At 40.7% G+C, this 24,436-nt stretch overlaps 2 protein-coding genes across 6 annotated transcripts in view; both read right to left on the reverse strand.

The window, feature by feature from the left end:
- Nucleotides 1-22,728, reverse strand: part of LOC115766875 (histone deacetylase 4) — a 31,163-nt gene extending 8,435 nt beyond the window's left edge. For 2 of the 5 annotated variants that reach the window (XM_030710940.1, XM_030710937.1), the window contains exons 1-6: nt 22,545-22,728; nt 18,413-18,457; nt 11,356-11,465; nt 2,536-2,643; nt 160-396; nt 13-86 (exon numbers count right to left, since the gene is read on the reverse strand). In XM_030710940.1, coding sequence (XP_030566800.1) covers nt 13-86; nt 160-396; nt 2,536-2,643; nt 11,356-11,465; nt 18,413-18,446 — 563 coding nt within the window. In that variant the 5' untranslated portion in view covers nt 18,447-18,457; nt 22,545-22,728. Of the gene's footprint in view, nt 1-12; nt 87-159; nt 397-2,535; nt 2,644-2,992; nt 3,069-4,860; nt 4,913-11,355; nt 11,466-18,412; nt 18,458-22,544 lie in introns of those variants that run through there. The other 3 variants (XM_030710938.1, XM_030710939.1, XM_030710941.1) reach the window with 3 other exon arrangements.
- Nucleotides 22,729-23,824: 1,096 nt separating this feature from the next.
- Nucleotides 23,825-24,374, reverse strand: LOC115766874 (cold and drought-regulated protein CORA). Its single transcript, XM_030710936.1, has 2 exons — nt 24,332-24,374; nt 23,825-24,255 (listed from the first exon to the last, which is right to left on the reverse strand). The coding sequence occupies exons 1-2, from the start codon at nt 24,341-24,343 to the stop codon at nt 23,914-23,916; spliced, it is 354 nt and encodes a 117-aa protein (XP_030566796.1). The 5' UTR covers nt 24,344-24,374; the 3' UTR covers nt 23,825-23,913.
- Between the last annotated feature and the right edge of the window lie 62 nt (nt 24,375-24,436).

A 24,436-nucleotide genomic window follows, 5' to 3' on the forward strand; every position in this document is an offset into this window, starting at 1 on the left:
CAATATCCTTACCGATTGCGATAGGGCGAGGTTGTTGTTGTGCCATTCGGTGCCACCGCCTGCGACTTGCGGCTCATGAGAAAGCACTGAGAAAGAGAGACAGAGAGAGAGAGAGAGTGTGTGAGTGTGAGTGAGAGAGCGTGTGGACTTTATAGTTACACTGAGTATCTGTTTGACTTCGGGACTCGCATTCGCGCTGCAATTCTCCTTGCGCTTCATCACCTCCCGTTCCCTTCGCTCCCGCTGCTGCTGCTGTTGTTGTTGTTGTTGCTGATGTTGTTGTTGTTGGTGTTGGTGTTGTTGTTGTTGTTGTTGCTGGCGATGCTGCTCCTCCGCCGCCGTAACCATGCTCTGCTCCCGCAATTCCTGGAAAGCGCCATGTGAATGCACCGCAAACTGAATAAATTACAGTAAGTTCGAGAGAGTTTTTGTTGTTGTTTCGGGGCAAATAGAATTTATTTAATTTTTATACACCCTCCGGCTCGGTTAGGGTATCTATAATTTTGTCACGAAATGCATTCGACTAATGTACATAATGGCATCCATAATCGAGTCAATAGATAGTCATGTCTTTTGTTTGTTTTATAGCTGGGCAAAATGTCTGCAAGGGTATCTAATCTTCGGCGTGCCGAAGTCATGTGTCTGGAAGGGTACTTCCTGTTCGGCGTGCCTTCAAGTTGGCGTCCATTATGGTGGGTTATGTCTATGAGGGTATCTCATCTTCGGCGTGCCGAATTTAATAATTTATTATTAATAATATTTTTGCTAGGGTATCTAATCTTCGGCTTGCCGTGCATAGCCTTTCTTTCTAGTTTTGTTTTTATTTATTTTTTTTTGCAATTCTGATTGTTTTGTTGCAAATGTTGTTTGGTCGTGTTCTCCTTTTTGCTGTTTGTCAAGTTGTTTTGGTTTTTGTTGCGGTTCTTGTTGTTGTTGTTGTTGTTGTTTTAGTTGTTGTTGCCTTAGTTTAGTCAGCTCGCAGGGCGGCATTTCCGGCCAAGCGCCGGCCAATTTGATAATTTATTTTTGCTTTTTTATTTATTTATTTTTTTTTGCTACCCACGCGCCGACGTCGCGATCAACTGCAACAACAACAACGACAACAACAACAACAACAACAAGTTTAAGAGAGGACAAAAAAAAAACAGACAAAATAAATAAAAGTGTGTTAGTTGCGGCCGCTCGACTTGTTTGATACCCTGTGCGCAGCGAAAAGCTTCGATAAAATATTCGATATTTATTGATTTTTTGCGTTGAATTACAAAAAATGATCGATAAACGTGCATAGGCTTATACATGTTGGTGTACGTTTTGTATGTAGACATTATTTGTATACACACAATAAGCAACTGCAAAATCGCAACTCAATAAAACAAATTTTGAGATCGATAGTTATCGATTTGGAGTGTTTGATATAAAAATGATTCGGCTACGTTGAAAGAGAACCTACCAAAACAATTTGGTGCAACTGACACTTTACATTCGTCAATATCTAGTCAAACAAACTGAAGCTGGACATTACAAAGCGATATTTATCGATTTACGTGGAACGAGGCTAGTTATCGAAAAAGCTTTGTCATATATCATTTGCTAATGGCACATAGGAAGGTACATTGTCGTGATCTAGTTCTTTAAATTCAACAAGATAAACTCAAAAGACCTGTGTTAAAGTTCGATAATTATCGATTCGGTTAAGATGGACTAAGCTATCGAAATGCTAATAAGAACAAGGCATCTGTCTGAGACACATGAATACACATATGATCTAGTTCTTAAACTTAACAAGGCATGCTCAAATAGCGTGCGTTGAGCATCGATATTTATCGATTTGATTGAGACAAGCAAAGCTATCGAAATAGTTATACAAGAAATGCACTTGTCTACGGTGTAAGGGAAATGTATATAACAAATTTGGCATTAAAATTATTCTCAAATAAAGCAAGATATGCTACAAAAAAAACTTCATTCAAATCAATATTTATCGATTTGCCTAAGACGGACGGAGACGTTGTAACTATTTAATCGATTATATCCTTTAATTATCTACAGTTTGATCGCAATTTCGTGGATTGTTCACAGACCCCAGCTTAATTAAAATTTCGTCGATTAAGCTGAAGACTGCTGATCGATATTTATCGATTTGCTTACGGCGGACAGAGCTATTGAAATATAATCGATTATATCGATTAACAGACTACGGTTTAATCCAAATTTCGTTGATTATTTGCGGTTTAATCCAAACGTGGATCAAACTAAAGACTGTTAATCGATATTTATCGAGTTTGTGGAATGTTGAACAGCTGTCACACAAACATAAGCCACGGACTATATCGAACCGGAAGACTTCTGCAACTGCCTGCCATAGCGAGGCATACCCTTCCACAGCCATTGGGAAATGGGTGTACAGGGTAGCTAGATAATAGATGCCGCCGCCCAGCTTTATCAGTATCGATGTGATCTGCTCCCCTTGAAGATTGTTTGTTGTTCTCGTCGTCGTTGTTTTTTTTTTTCTTTTCTTTCTTTCTAGGTACTCACATGATATTTGTGCTCCAATTGCATTTTATGCTCCAGTTCCATTTGTTTCGTCTGCTCCTGATACGAGTGGAAAAGTCGCTGCTTCTGCAGCTCCTGGCTTTTCTTCAACTGCAAGCACACACAGAAAGAGAGAGAGAGAGGGAGAGTTAAGAGAGGGTAAACAAGAGACAGCGAGAGTGAGAGGAGAGCGCGCGTTCGATCGTGATGTTGTGGTAAATGTCGTGGGTAGATCATTAAATGGCTCTGAGTAATTGGCCCAAAGATCTTTGCGAATGTGGCCAAAAGAAATGTGACGCATAGCCACAATTGAATGCGGGGGCGTGCGCAGCGTAGCTACAGGAGGGAATATATTTGTTAAAACTGCTAAATGGATCTGTTTGAATAATTTCAATGTCAAGTATCTATTTGCCAAGCGATTCCCTCAACAGACTACAAAACTGCAGTTCAAAGAACTCACAAACTATATACGCATATATATATATATATTGGGCGACAATAACAGACATCAGAGTGCAGAATGAAATATTTTGGGTAAAGCTCAGGCTGCTGGGAAATATGGAAAAACCAGACAGTTGAGATCATAAAACTACAACAAATTTAGTTGACAAGTGAAACATGTTTTTGGGAATTCAATAAAATATGAAATACCCTTTTCAGCTGAAACTTTATAGCATGGCATATATATGATAAAATAGTAAAAAAAAAACCCTTTGAAAAATCGGAAATACTTTGCAATATTTATATATATATATGTTTTTTATAACAAATGGTATGCGCAGAATTTCCAGAAATGGGAAATTCTTTACGAATTGAAATTTACATTTGTATACCCTGTAACTGGGTCAATGGGGTATATGAGTTCTGTGCAAGTGCATGTAACAGGCGGGGGCAAGCATCTGCAACCCCCCTCAAGTATATATATGCCTGATCAGCATCAACAGCCGAGTCGATCTGTTCATTTGTCCATCCGATACTTAGAAATCGATATAAATCGATATCGTAATTTCGTTTTTAAGCTATTCTCTCTCGTTTTAAAAGCTGGAGTTACCAAATTTGACATTTAGCTTCTGGAATAGTTTATACAGATCAAGTATCTTTTATTAAATAGCTATCGCTGCCTCCTTCTAGCGTGCACTGCTTTTGGTATTGCTAGAGAAAAGTCCAGGGTATTCCTTAGTCGCGCACTCTTACTTCTTTTTATGCTACATTTGCAGTTGGTAGAAGAAGCTCAAGCAAAATGTCAAGGCACTCTAGAAAAACCAAATTTGTCTTTCGAATCTTTTGAGTATCAATTATTTTCCTTTTTTCACCTTTCATAAAATTTGTAAGCACAGCTTAAAGATCACCAGCGCAATCCTTAGTTTATTTAATTAAAATTAATTTGGGTTCTATTCTTCTTATCTGGATACCTGTGTAACGCCCACGTTTCAATTCGCGTGCGATCACTGTACTTGATACAAGGGGGATTCGCACAAAAAACACGAGAGCTTTAAACCCTTGTGCAGATAATCAAGTCTCTAGTTGGGGGAATTTCTAATCTGACCAAAAGCTGTAAATTCCCAATCTTCAACGCACTCCAATCAGACTTGAATTTGACTTGCAGAGGGTCTTTTGATTTTCCCAGCTGGTATGCAACGCTTTAAAGAAGGCAATTGCTAAAGTACAAATTACACATGTATATATATGCTCGATCAATAAATACCCCTCAGCCGAGACATTCTCTGAACAAACATTGCTAAAAAATTGGGTCTTTATTTGCTTTGCTGCTGAAAGGGTATCTAGTCTTCGGCATACCGCAGCAAGCGTTTCTTTCTCGTTTTCAAGTACCAAAATACTTCAAACAAGTGTCAATGTCTGAACGAAACCTTTTCAAATAGTTCTTATTTCAATCAAAGTTAGTTTATATTTTAATAGAAAATTAATAAAATTACAAATCCAATAACTTTTACTTAGTTTACTTAAAAACTTTGTTGACAACAATTCAAAAAAAAAAAAAAATAAAGAAATTGTATTGTTAAAAGCTGATCAATTAGATAATTAGTGCAATAGAAATGAATCACACTGTAATGAATGGGTTGGATGAATGCACTGTGATTCACTGTGACGGATACACACACACACACACACACACATGCACGCACACATCAATAGCGATTACACAAATGAATTAGCTAAGCAAATCACGCGTCACAATTCATCAAAAGAGATCATAAATTGACGATTATTGGTTGCGCTCTCGCTCTCTCGCTCCCTCACTTGCTCTCTCGCTCTCACGATGCGGTTCTGGCTCTGCTGGCGCTATCGGGCGCTCTCTTTATTACGTACATGCTGCTGATATGTTTCCATGACCTTAACGCGACGCTTACTCCAATTGGACGCACACACACACACACACACACACACACGCACGCACGCACACAAGCACAAACACGCGCACGCACTGAACGCGCAAGAGCGAAGCGCTGAAAAACGTTGTCTTGTTGTTGTTGGTTTTTGTTTTCTAATTGGTTTTCTTTTTTTTTTTTATATATATTTTTATTGTTGTTTTTCGTTTTAGATACTTTTCGTAAGCTTTTTGTGTTCACAGCTTTTGGGCAAAACAGTAAAAAAAAAATATTGATATGCATATATATTAGACAAAAAAAAACTACTCAGAACTACACCAATAAATAATCTGTAGAAATATGCGCCGCTCTTGGGCTTTATTTATTTTTTAGCTTTTGTTTTTCATATTTATTTATTTTGTTATTTTTTTAATATATTTTTTTTTTTTGTGTTGCCTTCTTGTCTTAATTGTCTATAGTTCTGCTTCTTGCTTTTGTGTCGTGGCTTTTGCTGTGTATTTATTAGAAATTGTATTTGATCTGAACATTGAATTTTCACAGCGACGCGTCGCGTTTCATATGGTTGGCTCCAATTGGTATATTTCGGATACCAATTGGATAGATGGCACGGCCAATTGGACTATTGACTATTGAGTGCGCGCTGCTTCTGTTGTTGCGTCCGTTTTCGTTTGGCTTTGGCATTCGTCGAACGCGCTTTCATTTCAGTTTCACTCAAGCGACTGGCGACTGGCGACTCGCGAACTGGCGCAAAAATCAAATATAAACACAAATTTAGATACAGTTATTCGCTAGCCAAAGCGCACAAAGCTTGCGTGCGAGCGAGCGAGCGAGCGAGCTGAATGAACGTGTGCCCGCCGCTCTCGCTGCTTACGCTCGGCGCTCTCTTCATTTTTAATTACTCTCTCTCTCTCGCTCTCTCTCGCATGGTCAGTTTCGCGGCGGCAGACAAACGGGCGTTTTGTTTGCAAGCGTTCGCTCTGAGCAGCAGCAGCAGCAGAGCTGCAGCAGAAGCAGAGCAGCAGCAGCAGCAGCAGACCATATGCCATATTGAAGAATTCGTAGAAACTGCCGTTGCACCTGATTACTCCCCCCCTCGCTAGAGAACGCCCCCGCCCATCCAACAGCATTTGCCTTGCACAACTTTTTTGTTTCAGCATTGCTGCTGGCCAGAGCGCATGCTATAATTATAAAAGGCCTGTGCTATAATTATAACGGGGGCCAAAGACAACACACAGACACGCCCATATAAATAGAAAAGCTTGCCGCACCGATAATACATAAACATAATAATAATCATAATAATAATAACGATGTTGTTGTCTTCAGTTTTCTCCGTAAATCTTTTTCGAGCGAATGGGAATCAATTCAAAATTCACCCAAAATGAATGCAACGAGTACTCGCATTTGAGGCACTTCAAATTCAAATAAGTCATTCAGAGCATGTTCTATAAATAGACCTATTTGGTGATAATGTATTGGGTTTATAGCAAAAACCATTTGAAATCAAGTAAATATCCCCAAAACGAATAACGCAAGTGCTAGCAGTTGCTATAATTGAATGTAATTGAATTAAATCATTCGATAGATGAGTACATTTGAATATTTAATTAGTTTGTAGTATGAGTATGTATGGAACATTTGAATATTTTATGTGTATTTCAGGCATACACGTGAATAGCATATGCATGAGCTTTTCTTGGGAATTTATGGTCTTAAATGAATGAATGAATGAATACATGTGAGTGTAAGAAGCTATGAAAAGAGTAACTATGAAAATTGTTTGAGTTGTAGCTGTGTGTAGCATATCAAAAGAATGAATACGTTGATATGAATTGGTGCAAAGATACGGGTATGAATGAGAATGTAGAGTATGTTTGAGTATGCGACGAACTTGTATGAGCAAATATGAACGAGTAGCTATTTGAATATGTTTGTGTATGTGATTTAAGCTAATGAGTATGAGTATAATTGTGAGTATGAGTATGCAATGAATGAGCACCAATAAGAATCTTTGTTTGCAATGAGTGTGTCACGAGAGTACTTTAAATGAGTATGAGTATGAGTATGAGTATGAGAATGAGTATGAGTATGAGTATGAGTATGAGTATGAGTGTGAGTATGAGTATGAGTATGAGTATAAGTATGAGTATGAGTATGAGTATGAGTATGAGTATGAGTATGAGTATGAGTATGAGTATGAGTATGAGTATGAGTATGAGTATGAGAATGAGTATGAGTACGAGTATGAGTATGAGTATGAGTATGAGTATGAGTATGAATACGAGTACGAGTGTGAATACGACTACTATTGTGAATACGAGTACGAGTACGAGTACGAGTCCGAGTACGAGTATTTCAATTAACATGGGTATAAGTATTTTGGAGTACATTAACAAATACCTCTAAGACATTTAGCATGTATGTTTGAATAACTTTGAATATTTTCGAATAAGTGCAATGAGTACAATGAGTATGTTGTTGCATGTAAGCAACGAGTTTGAGTATGTGAAAGATCCTTTGAGTATGCCATGAGTATGTGCTGCATATGTAATGCGTACATTTAAGTATCTATTAGATGTTCATCCAGTTTTAGTTAGTTCACAATTTCAGCAGAACCCCCCCCCCCCCCCCCCCCTACTATCCCCATCACCGTCTAATTAGCACAGTGCCCGTCGCCTTCCAACCATTGTGGCTAATTTACAATTTGCTCGTGCCACCGATTTTTATAAATATAACAACAACAACAACAAAGCTGCCAAAGAGCTGTGATTAGTTTTTGCCATTTGTTTTAGTTTTACAGTTATAGTTCTTGCACTCGCCATCTCTTTCGCTCGTTTCTATTTGTGTGCATATATATATAAACAATTTGTTTCTTTTTTTTTTTGTGTTCTTTTGTTAAAAATAAAACCCACAGAGTTTATAAAACACAAAAATAAAAATAAATTCAAAGGAAAATGTAAAAATAACAAAAACGGCAAGCGTTGAGGCAACAAGGCAAACGCAGCGGTGGGCGTGGCGAGGGAGGGGAGGGGAGGGGATGGGATGGGGGGGGGGGGGGGGGGGTTGTTGGGCAGGCAACACTTTAGCAACTACAATATGAATAAGAAGCAGAACACTTGAACCAAAAATACGAAAAATTCAAAAGAAAACAAAAACACACATGCACACACACACACGCACGCACACACACACACACACGCACACACACACAGGCCGCAATGCACAAAGTAAGAAGCCAAAAATAAAATCTGGCTATAAATTGTATGCAACAAGGCAATCGCTAGCGGGTCCGGGGCGAAAGAGGGGGGAGGGGAGGGGGGGAGGGGTTGGTCGGCCGCCTGCTGCACATGTTGCTGCTGTTGGGCCATGAGGTCGACTGCGACGTCGACTGCGACGTCGACAACAAAGCTGTGCAGCTACAGTGAGCACTCGCTGTGCGCGCACTAGCTTGAAAAGAACTCCAAAAAAAAGCTAACTTAGCACAATTTGGCAAAAAAGCAAAAAAAAAAAGAAGCTAAATCAGTTTACGGCTGACGATCTCTGCGATTAGCCGAATGCAGCTGAAAAATAAGCTGAGCTGGTCACACTGCGACTTTTGCCTTTGCAGGTATATCTAGCCAGGCCACACTTTACGCTCTCTCCCACTCTCTCTCTCTCTCTCTCCCACTCTCTCTCTCAGCCTCGCTCTCTTGGCTAGCATTTGATGTATATTTTTAGCACAATCGCCGTTTTATTTAAAAAGAAAAGCAAAAGCAAAGGCAAAAGGCAAAAGTCAAAAAAGAATGCGCAAAATACTCGGTACATATTTTCGTAGAGAAAACAATAAATATAGAATCATTAAGTTGTACACGCGTTTAAATTTAGAACCAGAAGAAAATAAGCAAGAATCTGGCAGCAGGCAGCCGTCGGCTATAGGCGACTGCGCGATGCTCTTTCTCTCGTTTGACTCTAAGCTGACTCGCGAACTGTGCCTTTGGCATATCTATACACTGCACCTCTGCCCCCTTGAAAATGTGTAAAAAGGGTATATTGGTTTGTTGCAAGTGCCGAGGGGACGCCCATTAGGTATATATATTCCTGATCAGCATCAAGAGCCGCGTCGATCTAGTCGATGTTCGACTGGCATTCGGTTTATCTGTCCTTTAAGAGCTAGAGCTATGAACTTTTGAACGAAGATTCTCCCAGTTCTCTTTCAGCGGATCGATAACTTGCCCCGATGCAATCGATAAAAATCGTTTGCGATATTTCGCTTTTTTGAGCAAATCTCTTTCGTTTTAAGAGCTGGAATCACCAAATTTGAAATGTAGAATAGTTTATGCAAATCAGGTATCTTTCATTTTATAGCTGCCCCTCCCACCCCCCCCCCCCTGCTGCATTTGTTGTTCGTAGAAGATAGAGGGTATCCACTAGTCACGCACTCCCGAATAGAGCACAAATACGTCTTTTTATGCAACATTTGGAGTAGGTAGAAAAAGGTCCAGGGTATTCCCCAGTCGGTTCTTCCCTACCCGAACGCTCTTACTTGCTTTGGCTTTATCATCAACTGAGTTATCAAATATACCTATATATATATATATATATATATATATATATAGACTCCATTTCACTTTGTGAACAGGAGCGCCATACGCCTGCTCGAATTGTGCATACCCTAGAGATATATATTAAGCAGTAGGCAAAATAGACAAGTAAGAGTATCGCTAGTCGTGTAGACCCTACACAAAAATAGACAGAATCCAGTGCGAAATGTTATCTCAAATCAAATATTTCCAAATTTCAAGTCTTTAGCTTTAGGACGAACAGAGAAACATGGGTAGATGGACTCAGCCCGACATTCTGATCAGGAATATTTAATATATATATATACATATACACACATATATATATTGCACTGAAACCTTCTTATTGGAGAAAGTGTTGAAAGGTTTTCTGGCAGAAAGTTCCAAATTCTGTTCGATAGGCTTTGAACTTATTTTCAAAGCCGCGCAAAGCCGGATAATATACGCTTTATGCAATGCATAAACAAGTTTCAGCAATACATAAAAACAAGGAAAAGTAAGGAAAATGCGGCACACGACAATGCGGACATGAATGCTAATGATATTCCGGACGATACTGATCATAATGATGTCGCCAGACGAGGACGAGGAGGAGGAGGAGGACGAGGAGGAGGAGGGGGACGAGGAGGAGGACGGGCAGACGGGTCAAGTAAATCGAATGAAGATGAAGATCCAATATGGCATTCCCTCTATACTCTATACTCTACTCTATACTCTATACTCTATACTCTATACTCTATACTCTATACTCTATACTCTATACTCTATACTCTATACTCTATACTCTATACTCTATACTCTATACTCTATACTCTATACTCTATACTCTATAGGAGGAGGACGGGCAGACGGGTCAAATAAATCGAATGAAGATGAAGATTCGATATGGCATTCCCTCTATACTCTATACTCTATTCTCTCCCCATTCCCCATTCCCCTTTGCCCCTTTCCCATTCAAGCTGTGGCCAACAAGCGCTGACAATGGCAGCAGAAAGATTGACAGACAGGCCGAACAGGAATCGGGACAAAGAAATAGCTCAGGTGGTTGCTTGCCAGGCGAAACTGCGAAATAGAGCCAACAAAAATATATAGAAAAAAAAAACAAAGTAAATAGTACAACAAGAAAACAGTGTGCACGACTAGCTGATACCCTGTACACAGACTTGAGCTGCCGCAAGGCAATGTCGCTTCAAATAATTATTGATTTTCTATCGATATTTATCGATATCACAATATGGTAGCAGCTATCGATAAAACTTGTTCCACGTTTTATATACGAGCATATGAATATGCTTAAAATATCGGATTTAACAATCGATATTTATCGACTTTACATATAATTCACATAACTGATGCATCAGAGAGATCGACTAAGCTCGCCGATCTGATCAAGTATATATATATACTGTATGGGGTTGGGGCTATAAAATCAGTATACCCTAGGCATTTGCTAAAAGTACAAGGTATACGAAAACGCAGCTGTACGAGCTGTTGCGGAGGCACTAGAAAGCAGTCTACGCAGTTGGAATAATCTATTTTGGTGTGAGTGTGTATGTGAGTGTGAATTGGTGTGTGTGTGTGTGTGTTAATATCGATTCGTGTCGATTGAAACAGCTGCCTTTTTTTTTTTCTAAATGTTATGTGGCAACTTAATTTTGTGATAAATCTTGTTATTTCGCACTGATTGGAAAAGCTTAACTAAGTACGCAGCGGACTATAAAACGTTCAAGGATGCGACACAAAGAGGAATACGAAAAAACTTCTGCTTTCGAGTGTGAGAGATGCCTTACGCGCAAGACGAGTCTTTCCGCATTTATCTCTTCTACTAGTTAATAACTCAACAAGGGAAGGTTTATAGTGAATACCTGGCATGACTTGGCCCAGTGTTTCGTGTGTTTCTATGCCCAAATAATTACCTCTAGGATCTGCTGATCAATGTCAACTTGACGCGGCTTAAAGTCCAGCGATATGACGCCCGGCGTAATGTGCAACAATCGCTCATCGTTTCCGGCTTCGGGCGGCAGATCTGTGAAGAGAGCAGAGTAAATAAATGAAAACTATAATAAATGTATATGGTAACATGTATTGCCCGGTTTTGCGCGGGCTAACTTTTAAGCATAAACGATTATTGGTTTTTCCATTTTCCCATTTTAAATAAAAAGTTTAGTTTATTGTTTAAACCTATAATAATGAAAATAATATACAAATAAGTTTCAGTTCGGGTGATAAAAATAAACTTTCTTTCATTCAACTTTGGTCTAAGCCCGTTTCAGCCTATTTTGAATGGATTCGGGCTCAAACATCCATCATTTTTTTGTGATATTTATTATATATTATGTTTTTTATGAACCTATCATAGTTGATCTAGAACTGTCCAGGAATAAAGGTTAAAACGACTGCGATGAAAATTCTTTAAGAAAAACTCTTGAAATATCAATTTTTTCTAGAAATCCGTGAAGAAACAATTAAATTTAAAACATTTTATAATCATATTCATAAATTTCTCATTTGTTATTTGTTGTATAGAAAAGAAACTACTTTCGAACGGAAGTACCGTAATTTTCAGGCAGGCCCTTTATCGATAGTATCGTAACACACATTTATCGATATATGCAGATGCGAGCTATCGCAATATTTATGTTAGAAAAGCACACAACACAATGTAAACCAAGCAAAAACAACAACAAAGCAAAGACGCGCGACTGTTTTTGAACGCAGCTTGTGTGTGTGTGTGTGTGTGTGTGTGTGTGTGTGTGTGTGTGTGTGTGTGTGTGTGTGTGTGTGTGTGTGTGTGTGTGTGTGTGTGTGTGTGTGTGTGTGTGTGTGTGTGTGTGTGTGTGTGTGTGTGTGTGTGTGTGTGTGTGTGTGTGTGTGTGTGTGTGTGTGTGTGTGTGTGCTCGGCCAATTAGTTGATTATATAGATAAGGCTGCGCTTATCAGACGCTTTACGAAAATTCATCTAAAACGTATTTTAACATGTGCTCGCCCTCTCTCTCGCTCTCGCTCCACTCTCTCTAGCCCCCTCCCCCCTTCGAACACCACCGCCTCATTGACTGGCTCCAAGCACGCCGAGGCCGCATAGTCGAGGCGTGCATGTGTGTGTGTGTGTGTGTGTGTGAGTGTGTTGGTATGAGTATTGATGTATCTCTGTAGCTATTTTTAGTAACCTTGTACAAGTTTACAGCGATTACATGGACCCGGTCCGAGAGCTTTTTTAGATAACCGCTCTCCGTGCTGCGCGCACGTGACGACGTCGACGTCAACGTTGACGTCGACAGCGACAGCGACAGCGTTGCCGTAGTCAACATGAACGACAACGACAAAGGCCACACAACAGCAGACCAACGACCAGTTCCGTTTGGCGTTGTCTTCGCTTCATACGGCACACCCCCTGCCCGCCCTGGGATCGCCTTCTGCTACACGTTTTAGCACGGAGCAACTAATTTGATTTGCTTTTGTGGCGCACAAACAAATGCCAAAAAAAAAGAAGCAACAAATAAATCAAAAAAGAAAAAATTGAGAAAAACTGGCGTTGCTTCTGCTTTTGCTGCGGCTGCTGCTGCTGCTGCTAATGGACACAAGGCAAAGTGCAGTAAAAAAAAACACACACACACACACACAAAATGTTCATTGATAAACTGGCAACGAGTCAATCTGTTGCTCTCTCTCCCACGCATGTACGCTCTTTTGCCGCCCAACTTGCGGTCGCGCTCTCTCTCTCTCGGTCTCGCTCTCGCTCTCGCTCTCAGTCGATCAGCAATTAGACATACAGCCGGACTGGACTAATTGCGCGCATATTTATGACTAAGCAAAATGTCCAATTGGATTGCTGCTCGAAAGACAACAACGTTAATGTGCATAGACACACACACACACACATTTATGTACATGTGTGCGTGTATAGTTGCTACCATTTGCTGACTCTCTGGCAAGGCAACAAAATGAAATGAATAAATCAGCAAGTAAGGCAAAGTCTAGTTTTGGGCTGCTGAGAGGTGGCTGGCTATATATAGAAACAATAGCAAAAGGCAAAACCAATAGCAACAACAACAATGGCGAAATACTTACACACATGCATACATATGCTCACATGTTCAACGTCGAGTCGAATGCATGCTCAGTCGTACATATGCATGTGTGTGTGTGTGTGTGTGTGTGTACTGTATAAATAAATTTCTATGCAAGTATGTGTGTCTATGCAAAAGGCTGACCGAATAGGCCGTGACCTGTTGTTCTATATATAGCAGCTATTATAAATCGTGCATAGCTATGGGAGTATAAATTTAGAAGCAGCAACATCGGCGGAATCAGCAATAGCAAAAACAACAACAACAACTCAACTGAACTGAACTCGCAGCGCACATTGCACAAAAACTTAACCAAAAAAAAAAAAATCAAATCAAATACAAAGCGAACCTGTGTAGTCGGCCATATGATACCCTGTAAAGTAACAATTGTACTGTGAAGGTATATATTTTTATATATACGCATGCTTATAGAATATAATAACTGTATTATTTACATATATGTATATATATATATATATTTATTGTTGGTGAGCACGTTTATATATACACATAAAAACATAGCGGCTTTTAAGCAACTGCATACCCCAACTGCCTTTAAATAGGGTATGTTGAAAAACATAACCAAAACACAGCAAACTGTCTGCAGGCGAGCAAGAATTAGAGAGAAAGAGAGCAAGTGCGAGAGTGTGTCATTAAGAGCGGGCGCTCGCACATGCAACAGCTGCAGCTGATGTTAATGTGTATGTGTGTGTGTGTGTGTGTGTGTTTGGTTGTTGGCTGTGTGACACTTGTAAGCAATACAGCGCAGCCGATGTGCTGCAGGTGCATGCAAAAAGTTTCTTGCCAACATGTATGTACATATGTACGCATGTGTGCATGCGTGTGCATGCATAATGTAGGAGTAAGCGAGAGCGTGCATGTTTTGGCTGATGATGATAGTGCTGTTGCTGGCGCTGCTGCGACTGCCGTCAGCTGTTTACAAGAAGTTCGAATAAGACGTGTCGTCGTCGCCAAGGTCAATTCTGTGTTGACATAGAAACCAACAGCACCAATAGGCGCAACAACAAAGCAGGCAGCACGTGTTCAAACAAGCGTTAGAAATTTTGAATTGTGTTCCAATTGGAGACCGAAGCATTTAAGCCAATTGGTATGCATGCGATAACAGCAATATGTATATGCATATGTACATATGTAGAGCTCGTAAATGGGAGTCAGTTCTGGCTCGAAAAAAACAACACAAAAACATTAACAGCAATAATAATAATAATAATAATAATTATAGGCCGACCCACTTCTCTGCTTACTTTGTTTTGAGTGATAGCAGACGACACTTGTATGCGTGTCAGTGTATGCATGCAAGCATGTGCGATCGAGTACGCCTGTGTGTGTGTGTGTGTGTGTGTGTGTGTGTGTAGGAAAAAATTTCCAGCGCGCTCGTCTAAAAATAGACACACTTTGCGGCAACAGCAATTCGGGGGCCCCTGGGGCGGGCAATATATAATATGTGGGCGTGGCTCGTTCAGTTTTGGCTTATTTCGAAGTTTTAGCTGAGAGCCCATACATATGTGCGAGTGTGTGTGTGTGTGTGTGCGCGCACACCCGCTCTCGCAATGTATGTGTGTGTGTGTGTGTGTGTGTTTCACCTTGACAAATGCAAAGCCAAAAAGCAAGAGCAACAACAACGCAGTTTAGAAACGATTACACACACACACACACACACACACACACACACACACACATACGTACACATATGTATGTACGTAGTAAACAACTGTTAAAGAAGAAGCAGCTGGTAAATGCTAAGAATGGAATTGGAAAGGGCAAATTTGGCTGGAATGGGATGTTGTTGTTGTTGTTTGTTGTTGCCTTTGTGTATTACAAATGAGGATATTATGCCATACACAAAGCTAACGATTTTATATAACGATATAAATAAGTATTCCATATGAATTCCATACAAGCAAACGCACATGCATACATACACATGCACGCATGTACATGCACACACATAGAGTATGAGAGTGAGAGAGAGGGAGAGAAAGAGGCAACAAAGTTCGGCTGTTATTCTTGGAATGCCATTATAATAACTGACAAGTGGAGGGGGGGGGGGGGGGGGGGGCTGTGGGCCTGCCAGGGTCGCAAGTGACCTTTGACAGGTGCGTCTATCTCTGGCACAAATTGCGCACCCCAATAAAACGTAGCAACTGACTTGGAATGACTTGTCAACAGTCCATGCACACACACACACACACACACACACACACACACACACACACACACACACACACACACACACACACACACACACACACACACACACACACACACACACCCTCCCCCCGGTCCACTGACTTTTAGATACCTGGCGGGAAATTTGTTTGGAAATTAATAATACACAATCATCATAAGCAATGACCTCGACTACAAGTCAATACAAATAAGACACCTGAATTTCCCGGAAATGGCGCAAGAGCAACAGCAACAGCGAGAGCGAGAGAGAGAGAGAGAGAGAGAACATTTTTACAGTGATTGCTTTTCAAAGTTAAATAAGAAACTATGAAATAAATGACTTTGACATTTAAAATTTATTGGAAAATGTGCATACATATGTATGTACATTGATATCCTTTTGCAATATTCTTCAAGTCCTGCAATTCGATAATCAACGCAATTCCAACATATGCATGCATGCATGCAAACATATGTAAGCACATACACACATGCACATGCATGCATGTACAGAATATTGGCTCCTTAACATGATATCCGTTATGCAGCAGCGCTGCTTACGATTACGAATAACATGAGATACAATTACGATGCACATTTTTTGAACAGCTGAGCAACAGGGGAAGACAACAGAGACAACGGAGGAGGGGGGGGGGGGGGGGGGGGGGGGGGGGGGGGGGGAGTGCGCTGCGTGGCTGGTCCACGTGCCGTTACAGAGCATGTTAAGAGCATTCACAATTGGTCAATGTGCAAGGGCCTGCCGCGTGTGCAGTGTGCACGTGCCCGTTGCGTTAACAGTTACGAGAGCAAGAGCAGTGGTAGGTAGAGGTGGGGCAGCCGAGCGGAATAAGTTAAAGCAGGACGCAAGAAATAAAGGGCCATAAGATTGACGCTGGCGCCGGCGCCGGCGTCGGCGTCGTCGTCATTGTTACCCATTTCAAAGGCAAGTAAATTTTTGTTGTACTATAAATAGAACAAAATCGATAAACGAATGTTGTTCGTTTTGTTATTGTTGCACACACAAACAAACAGACACAGAGGCAGCACTCGTAAGCGCCGGCAAGAGAGAGCGACCAGCCAGCTCCAAAAAAAAAAAGCGAGAGCTAGAGCGAGAGAGGGTAAAAGCGAGAGAGCGCCAGTCCCGCAGTCATGTTGTTATTACACGTGCTTGGCATTGACAGTGGCGGCAGCAACTTGAGCTAAAAGCTGCAGCCTTACCCAGTCAGAACTGTAAACCAACTTCCTTCCACGTTTGCAAGTGCACACGATACAGTGTTGGCCACATATATATGTACGCTTTTTTGCCATGAAACTTCTGTCGCATATTCTGGCATGGTAGTTTCATTTTCTTTGGTTATATTTAATGTCTGCTTGGATCTATGCTGTTTATTATTATTTATATATGGAATTGACAATTGCCAATAGAATTTTCTCGAAATTTTCCTACAGAAGTCACTGTTAACTTTTCCATGCTGTAAATGCGAAACTATTTAAATCCTTGCATGACCTGCATACATACATATATTCTATATTCATTTGTTAGCTCTAATTAAACGGCCAGCACTGTACGTGTTCCTTTACGCACCAACATAACATACTCACGCTCTCACACTCACGTGCTCTCTCTTTTGAGTGACATTCGCAGTCAAAAACGCAAGCACAACCACATGATGGTGGTTTGAGTCTCGTCTGCCGCTGCCGCTGTCGCTGCCACTGCCACTGCCACTGCCACTGCTGCGCTGACACCCGACCATGGACAATGTTCTTGTTGTTTAGCCGCTGTCGTTACGCGCTGCTCGCTGCCGCTGCCGCTGCAAAGGCAAAGGCAAAGGCAGTAAAAGCTGCGCTCGGCTGCGCTGCGTTGAGTAGGCAGCGTTGTTTGCTTTTGTATTCTTATTAACAGTTATTTTTGGAAGGCGCGCACACACACACACACACACACAGCTGCATTCTCCCACTCTCACCTCTTTATATGTGTGAGATTGTGTGTGTTAGTGTGCCATAAGCTTTGTTCGTGCGCGCCCCGTTACATATGTACTCAATTGTTATTACCCTGCAGCACCGCCGACCCCTGAATCAGGCCTGAAGGCAGGCAAGCAGGCAGGCAGGCAGGCAGGCAGGCAGATTCCCTTGCATGCGTCTCAGCCGTGAATTGAACACAAGCATGTTTTGGGACTTCATGACCTTAGATGACTTTTGGCATGAACACCTTGCCTGAATTCATGCCGAAACTCATTTAATGTGATCCAATGCGAATTCGTGACTGATTTCGTGCGACTTTTGAGTGATTTCATTGCTGAATTAGTAACAAAAATCATGAACGCTTTCATAATTGATTAAACAATAGGGAAACTCACATTCTATGACCTATCAATATTTATTTAAAATTATGCTAGTATTTAGTATTGCCTATTGGAAAATTATGAAATGAAACATGAACATTTTACGGGCACAAAAAAAAAGTCTTGTGTTTTCCATTCTAGCAAAAGAAAAGTATGACAACTGTCGCATTCGTTTTGAATTATCTGTTAACTATATAAAGAGGAAAGAGGAAGAGGCATTCTTCTTCTTTCCGTGTCTTTTGAATTGGATGCAATTCACACTTTTCAACACTGAGATCAGGCACGAATTAGAACAATCGGTCCTGCAGGGTATTGCCACGCCGACCACGCCCTCACGCCCGACCAAACGGTACATAGAGAATGACTTCACTTACCACGTATTGGTATTCTATCGTCAGGACTAGACATTTTGCATGGATCTGTAAGACACAAGAAAAGAAAAGAAAAGAGTTGTTTAGTTGGTTAGTCCAGCAACAAAAACGGGCTGTCCAATTGGGACAATTACCAATTGGACTTATTTGGTTGGCTTTCCAGTTGGTAAACGTTGCTGCTTATGAGCTGCAGCGGCATATGTTAAACACTTACAAATGCCAAAATGAATCATTTGCACAAAAATCTCAACTTTCAGGCCATTCACAATAGGCTGGGTTTTCTTGTGTGACAAATGTAAATTTCCAGCAAAATGGGCGACAATAATTCCAATCAGAAATAGTGATGCGGCGAATTGAAAAATCTGTACCATTTGCAGTTGCTTACAAATTCATTGAAAAATGCATACATACATACATATATACAGTGCACACATACAAACATGCGTATACAATCTGTGCGACAGATTAGCGGAGCCACAACAATGGGCAACAACAACAACAACAAAGAAGAAGAAGAAGCAAAAGAAGGCGAATGAGAATAGCAGACGTCACATTCTGATAAGCAACGGCTACAGCGATCAGAGCGAGAGCGCATATTAATGATAGTCCGTTAGTATGCTTTTGCTGCCACTTGTGCTTCTTCTTCTTCTTCTTTGACTTTGTCTGCTTCTTCTTTGCACTTGGCTCAGATTTCGGAAAATTTTGTGATTTGATAATCGTACATTTATTTTGTTGTTGTTGTTCCGTTATATTTATTGTGTTTTCGATATCTGTTGCTAATTTCAAATGCCAGCTGAATGATTCGGCCTATCTCACCACCACCACCACCACCACCCCCCCCCCCCTCCCACCACACTTCCAGCTGTGAATGGAAAATGTTGAAAACCTGCAAATTACCAAGCAAAATACAAATTCTGCTTATATTGCGACTCGCATGAGGACTTCGTGTGCGTGTGTGTGTGTGTGTTTGTTTGGGTTGCATTCGAATTGGGTCACAGGTGCATTAAATGAGTGCACGCTTATTCTGTGGAAGTGGGGGGAAGTTGCCCGCTCTGCCCCCCCAATGACCTTCAACAGCGTTAAAACAATTAGAAAACCCAAAACCAAGCAACAGCCTAGCTTGGCCTTAGCTCCTGAGCCACCCACACACACACGCACACGCACACATACATGTACGACGCACACAATTTCCGCTCACTAATTACAAAAACAAACAGAAGACGAAGAAGAAGAAGAAGCAGCAGCGGCAGCGGCGACAACTGAATAAAGTGTAGAAAAAACAAACAGTAAATAAGTATGCATGCATGTATGCATGTATGTATGTATGCATGTATGTGTGTGCGCATATAATACATAAGAATCAAACGGAACAGACGTCCAAAATGAGAAATGTGAAGCGTTCCAATTGGAATATGTCATTTGTTATTTTGCTTCAACGACGTCTCTGCCTGAAGCGAGGGGGGTGGGGTGCGGCATTAAATGCAATTATAATTAAACGTCAAAGAAAATGAATATAATAAATACATAGAAATAAATAAATTCAATCAAATGTATTAATCAATATAAATGTAATTAAAGCAGCCAAGTGCAACAACAACAACAACAACAACAACAATAAAAGTGGGAATTATATTTCTATGTGTGCAAACGTGCTGCAGCAGGGCATACTCGACTAGCAGTTGTCCTGTACTTTGCGTACTTTTCTTGAGCGTCTTAACGAACTGTATTTTTTTTTTTAAAAATATTTTTATTTTTATAAAATGCATTTGTTATAACTATTCTTCTTTGATTCGTACTCTGTAAATTTAATCATTTCGCTTAACACCTGTTGCACATACCCTATGATTTTCAAATTTTGCTTAAAAACGGCTGTTAATTTCTCAATTGTTGCACAAAGTTTGAGCAATATTTAAAAAGTTAAGTCTATGAACAAATTTTTTCAACATATTAAAGCGGAAACTGCGGAATTCGCTATTTTATGGCTTCCACAGAAAAAATTAGTCGGAATTAAGCATTCATAGAAAAAAAGCATTTCTAAGCTTTAAGACTAAAAGGGGATTAAATATTATATTTCTCTCGTCTTTGGATACCCTTGGCATTAAATTTGGAAAGAGACTTTTCCAACACTACAAAGTATATATTATCTTAAAAAATATCAAAAAGGTAAAGAAAGTAAAGGGATAGGGTATAATCATGAAATGTACTAGAAAGAGACTTTTCCAACACTATAAAGTTTAGATATATTCTTAAACAATATCAAGAACCGAGTTTATATAGAAATATCCCTTTGTCTGCTTCGTTCAAATACTTTTACAAGACTTTTTTTTTTTGAAGGACTTTCTATGGGAAGAATTGGTAGATATATGGGTATTTTTCTTAGATACAATACAATATTCTGTAGGGCTTATTTTTTTACAAGAGTTCTTCAAGAAACTTGACAATTACCAGCTTTACATATATATGTATTTTTTTTTCATATTTTACATAACTGTAAGCCAAGGGTATTTAGTCTTCGGCGTGCTGAAGATAGTTATGCTACATATTTCTACAGAAAATTATATGAAATCTGGCAAATGGAAATGCGTCAAAGCCTGGAACATAACGCTACCAATTTGATGTGGAAAACCCAATTTTCAGAATATGAAATTTTCAAAGAAAAACTCTAGTACTTTACATTCCAGCTGTATTCTCAGAAACGTGACATACGCAAATATAAATTACAGGGTATATGCACATGGATCAACAATTGCATTTATGCACCTGAACTCTCTCTCTCTCTCTCTCTCTCTTTCGCTCTGATGGAGCTTTTGCCTTGTTTAAAATGTAGAACGTAGAATCTGAATTCGTGGAAGGCTCACGGCGAAAACAAACACACACACACACACGCACACGCACACACACATGCATGCATATGTGCGTAGGTATGTAAATGGCTTTTGCGTTTTTGCATTTTGCATTTCTGGTTTGCATAAATATTTGGTGCGCACTCAACGAAACTGAAATTGAAGCGTGTGGCGAGAGAGCATCAGAAAATATTCGCATTCCAATTACATCGATTACACGCATTCTCCAATCTCCCCCCTCCCTCCATCCATCCCACACTACCCTCTCCCATTCTCTCTTTCACACACACCAGCACCCAGATAAAAAAAAGAAAACAAAAGCGCAACAAGCGGCAGCGACGTCAGCAGCGGCAGCGGCAGCAGCAGCATCGTTGTGCGTAATGAAATGACAATAAAAATCAAATGATGTTTGCGCTCTTCTTTACTCGCCTAGTTCTTCCTCTTCCCCTTCTACACAATAGCAGCGACGTTGACGCAGCTTCTAAGAGCAATCCCGAAATCGCGCGTCACACAAACACAATGCCAATTGCTCTAAATGCTTTTGTTGTTCCTCTTCTTCATCATCTTCTTCTTGCTGTTGTTGTTGCTGCTGCTGTTATGCTAGCTGTTAATTTACAGCAACACAGCTTACGTACAGATGGCAATTGGACAAAAAAAAAAAAACGCTAACGCTGACGTCTGTCGTAGCTTAAATGGTGCGCTGCCGCGCGGCAAAAGGAACAGAAATGTTCTGCCGCCATTTCCAGTGTTGATAACCAAAATGACAAAAGTGAACCTAACCAGTTCAATGCGCTTGGCGTTGCTCCCAGCTGCTGCGGCTGCGGACGCTGCCGATGCTGCTGGGTGCTTTTTTTCTTTTCTTGTGCGTTTACGCCAGCAGCGGCAGCGCTGCCAACTTCATTACAACGACAACGACACACAACAAATAGCGAGACTCGAAAATCGCCAAATACATACACAACAACAACAACAACATCAGAGGCAGATGCAGTGGCAGTGGCAGCGGCAGCGGCAGCAGCACTTCATTTAGCACGCACACACTTGTTACATAAATAACGGCGAAATGAGTGTGAGTGGCAAAAGGAAAAGAAAACAACAAGACGAAAAAGAAGTCGTCGTCATGCTGAACCTGAGCAACGGCGGCTGCTCAGCGGACACGCACACACACACACACACACACACACACACACACACATACACACAAGCACACGCATGCCTGTGATCTAATAAGAATTTTTGTTGAATTGGACAAAAACACACACACACATATGCTAACTTACAAACATACATACCTCTTCAAAGTGGCGCGAACTGCTCCGACTCGGGCCTATAAATGTTGTTGATTTTTATTTTTGCTGTTGTTATTCTTGTTGTTGTTGTAGTTGTTATTATTACCGCTGCCAACGCGCGCGACGCACACGCACACGAACGCACGCTTTTCCAAAACTTGTGTTGTACAAGAACAAAAAAAACTTTTCACAATGCGAAAATTATGATAAAAAAACCAACAAAAAGAAAAAAAAAATAATATATACTTTGGCGAAAAAAAAAAATAACGTAAAAGCAACACAGAAACTAAAGACAGCGGCTGCTTTGCTCTTGCACACTCTCTCCCTCTCGCTCGCTCGCTCGCCACTAGCCCAGCAGCAGCGCACACATGTGCAATATGTGTGTAGTGTGAGTGCGTGTGTATGTGCGCACACAAACGTTAAAAGCGACGTCAACGACGAATTCACGACTTTTTGTGTGCGTGTGCTTTTATTTTATTTTTTTTTTTACTTTATTTTATTTTTTGTCACTTCACATATTCACAAACAGATTCGCATTTTTTTTTTGTTGTCGTACTAGTATTTAGTACTAACACAACTAAAAATGTACATATGCATGTACAACTGCTGCTTATTTTCTTATTTTTTTTTCTCTCTTTCTCTCTTTCTCTTGTTGTTGTTGTTTCGCCCACAATTTGGTCAGCTTTCGGTTGTATATTTCGCACTTGCTTTTTGCCACTGCGACAGTTGTTGTTTTGCTGCTGCTGCTGCTGTTGTTGTTATTGATGCTGCTGCTGCCACTTTACTGCAGTCGTAACTCGTAGTTGGAAACAAAAAAAAAATCCAAAAAAAAAGACAACAAAAATTACCCAACACTAGTGCAACAACAGCTGTTCACACTAGTATTTAAAAAAAATAATTTTTTTTTTTTTTTGTTTGTTTGTTAACTCGAACGTACTTCTTGGCTGGCTCAAATCGAAATTGTATGTCAATTTATTTGTTGAGCTCTTCTTGCTCGACGAAGCAAAAGCGAGTAGAAACAACCGTCTCCGACAAAGAAGAGCGTAAAAATGAACAACAAAAATGTGAGAGCAGCCGCTATCGATACTTATCGCTGCAGAAAACGCAGCACAAACCGTTGCCCATCGATAGGCGGCAATCAGTGCTGCTACCAGCCAATGCAGTCGCTTTCAAACACTGCACACATGGTTGTATTTGACGCAAAGAGCGCGCGCGCGCAATCAATTCAATTTAAATATTTCAAACAAATGCATTTTGTAAGGACATTTATTCGTAGCGCATGGAAAAAAAAAACGAAAAAAAAAGAATTATTATTTATGATGATGAGCGTCGTTTATATATATGTGAAATGAGTGAAATGGTTCGCTTGGACTCAATAGAAACCATAGTGACCATGATGATACGGATAGTAGCCATGATGGCCGCCATAATAGGGCGCCGCATGCTGCACATACTCATAGCCGCCATAGTAGGGCGCGGCTAGGCCATAGCCGCCATAGTGTCCATGTCCATGTCCATAGCCACCATAGCCGCCATAGCCGCCATAGCCATGCCCGTAATGTCCATAGCCAAAGCCGTAGATGCCGCGTTTCTCCGTCTTCTTCTCGTCCAGCGTTGCGTCCAGCTCAGACGCTGGCGCTGCTCCGGCATCGGTTGGCTCCGCGTTCGCTGCCAGACAGCTGACCAGGCACAGGGCCAGCATTAAGATGACACACTGCAAAAGCCAAGCGGCGTTTAGAGCTAATCCTAATCCTGCTGCTCCCAATCCTGCTGCTGCTGCTGCTGCTTACCAGATATTTCATGTTGAGGGCGACTGCGACTGCTGCTGATTGGGCTGCTGGCACAAACTGATTTGTTGTTTGTTTGCCACAAGCGCAGCGTTTTTATAGTTGTGC

This window comes from Drosophila novamexicana, unplaced genomic scaffold, assembly GCF_003285875.2.
Source record: "Drosophila novamexicana strain 15010-1031.04,08,12 unplaced genomic scaffold, DnovRS2.1 tig00001270-arrow-arrow-pilon, whole genome shotgun sequence".
Taxonomy (NCBI): domain Eukaryota; kingdom Metazoa; phylum Arthropoda; class Insecta; order Diptera; family Drosophilidae; genus Drosophila; species Drosophila novamexicana.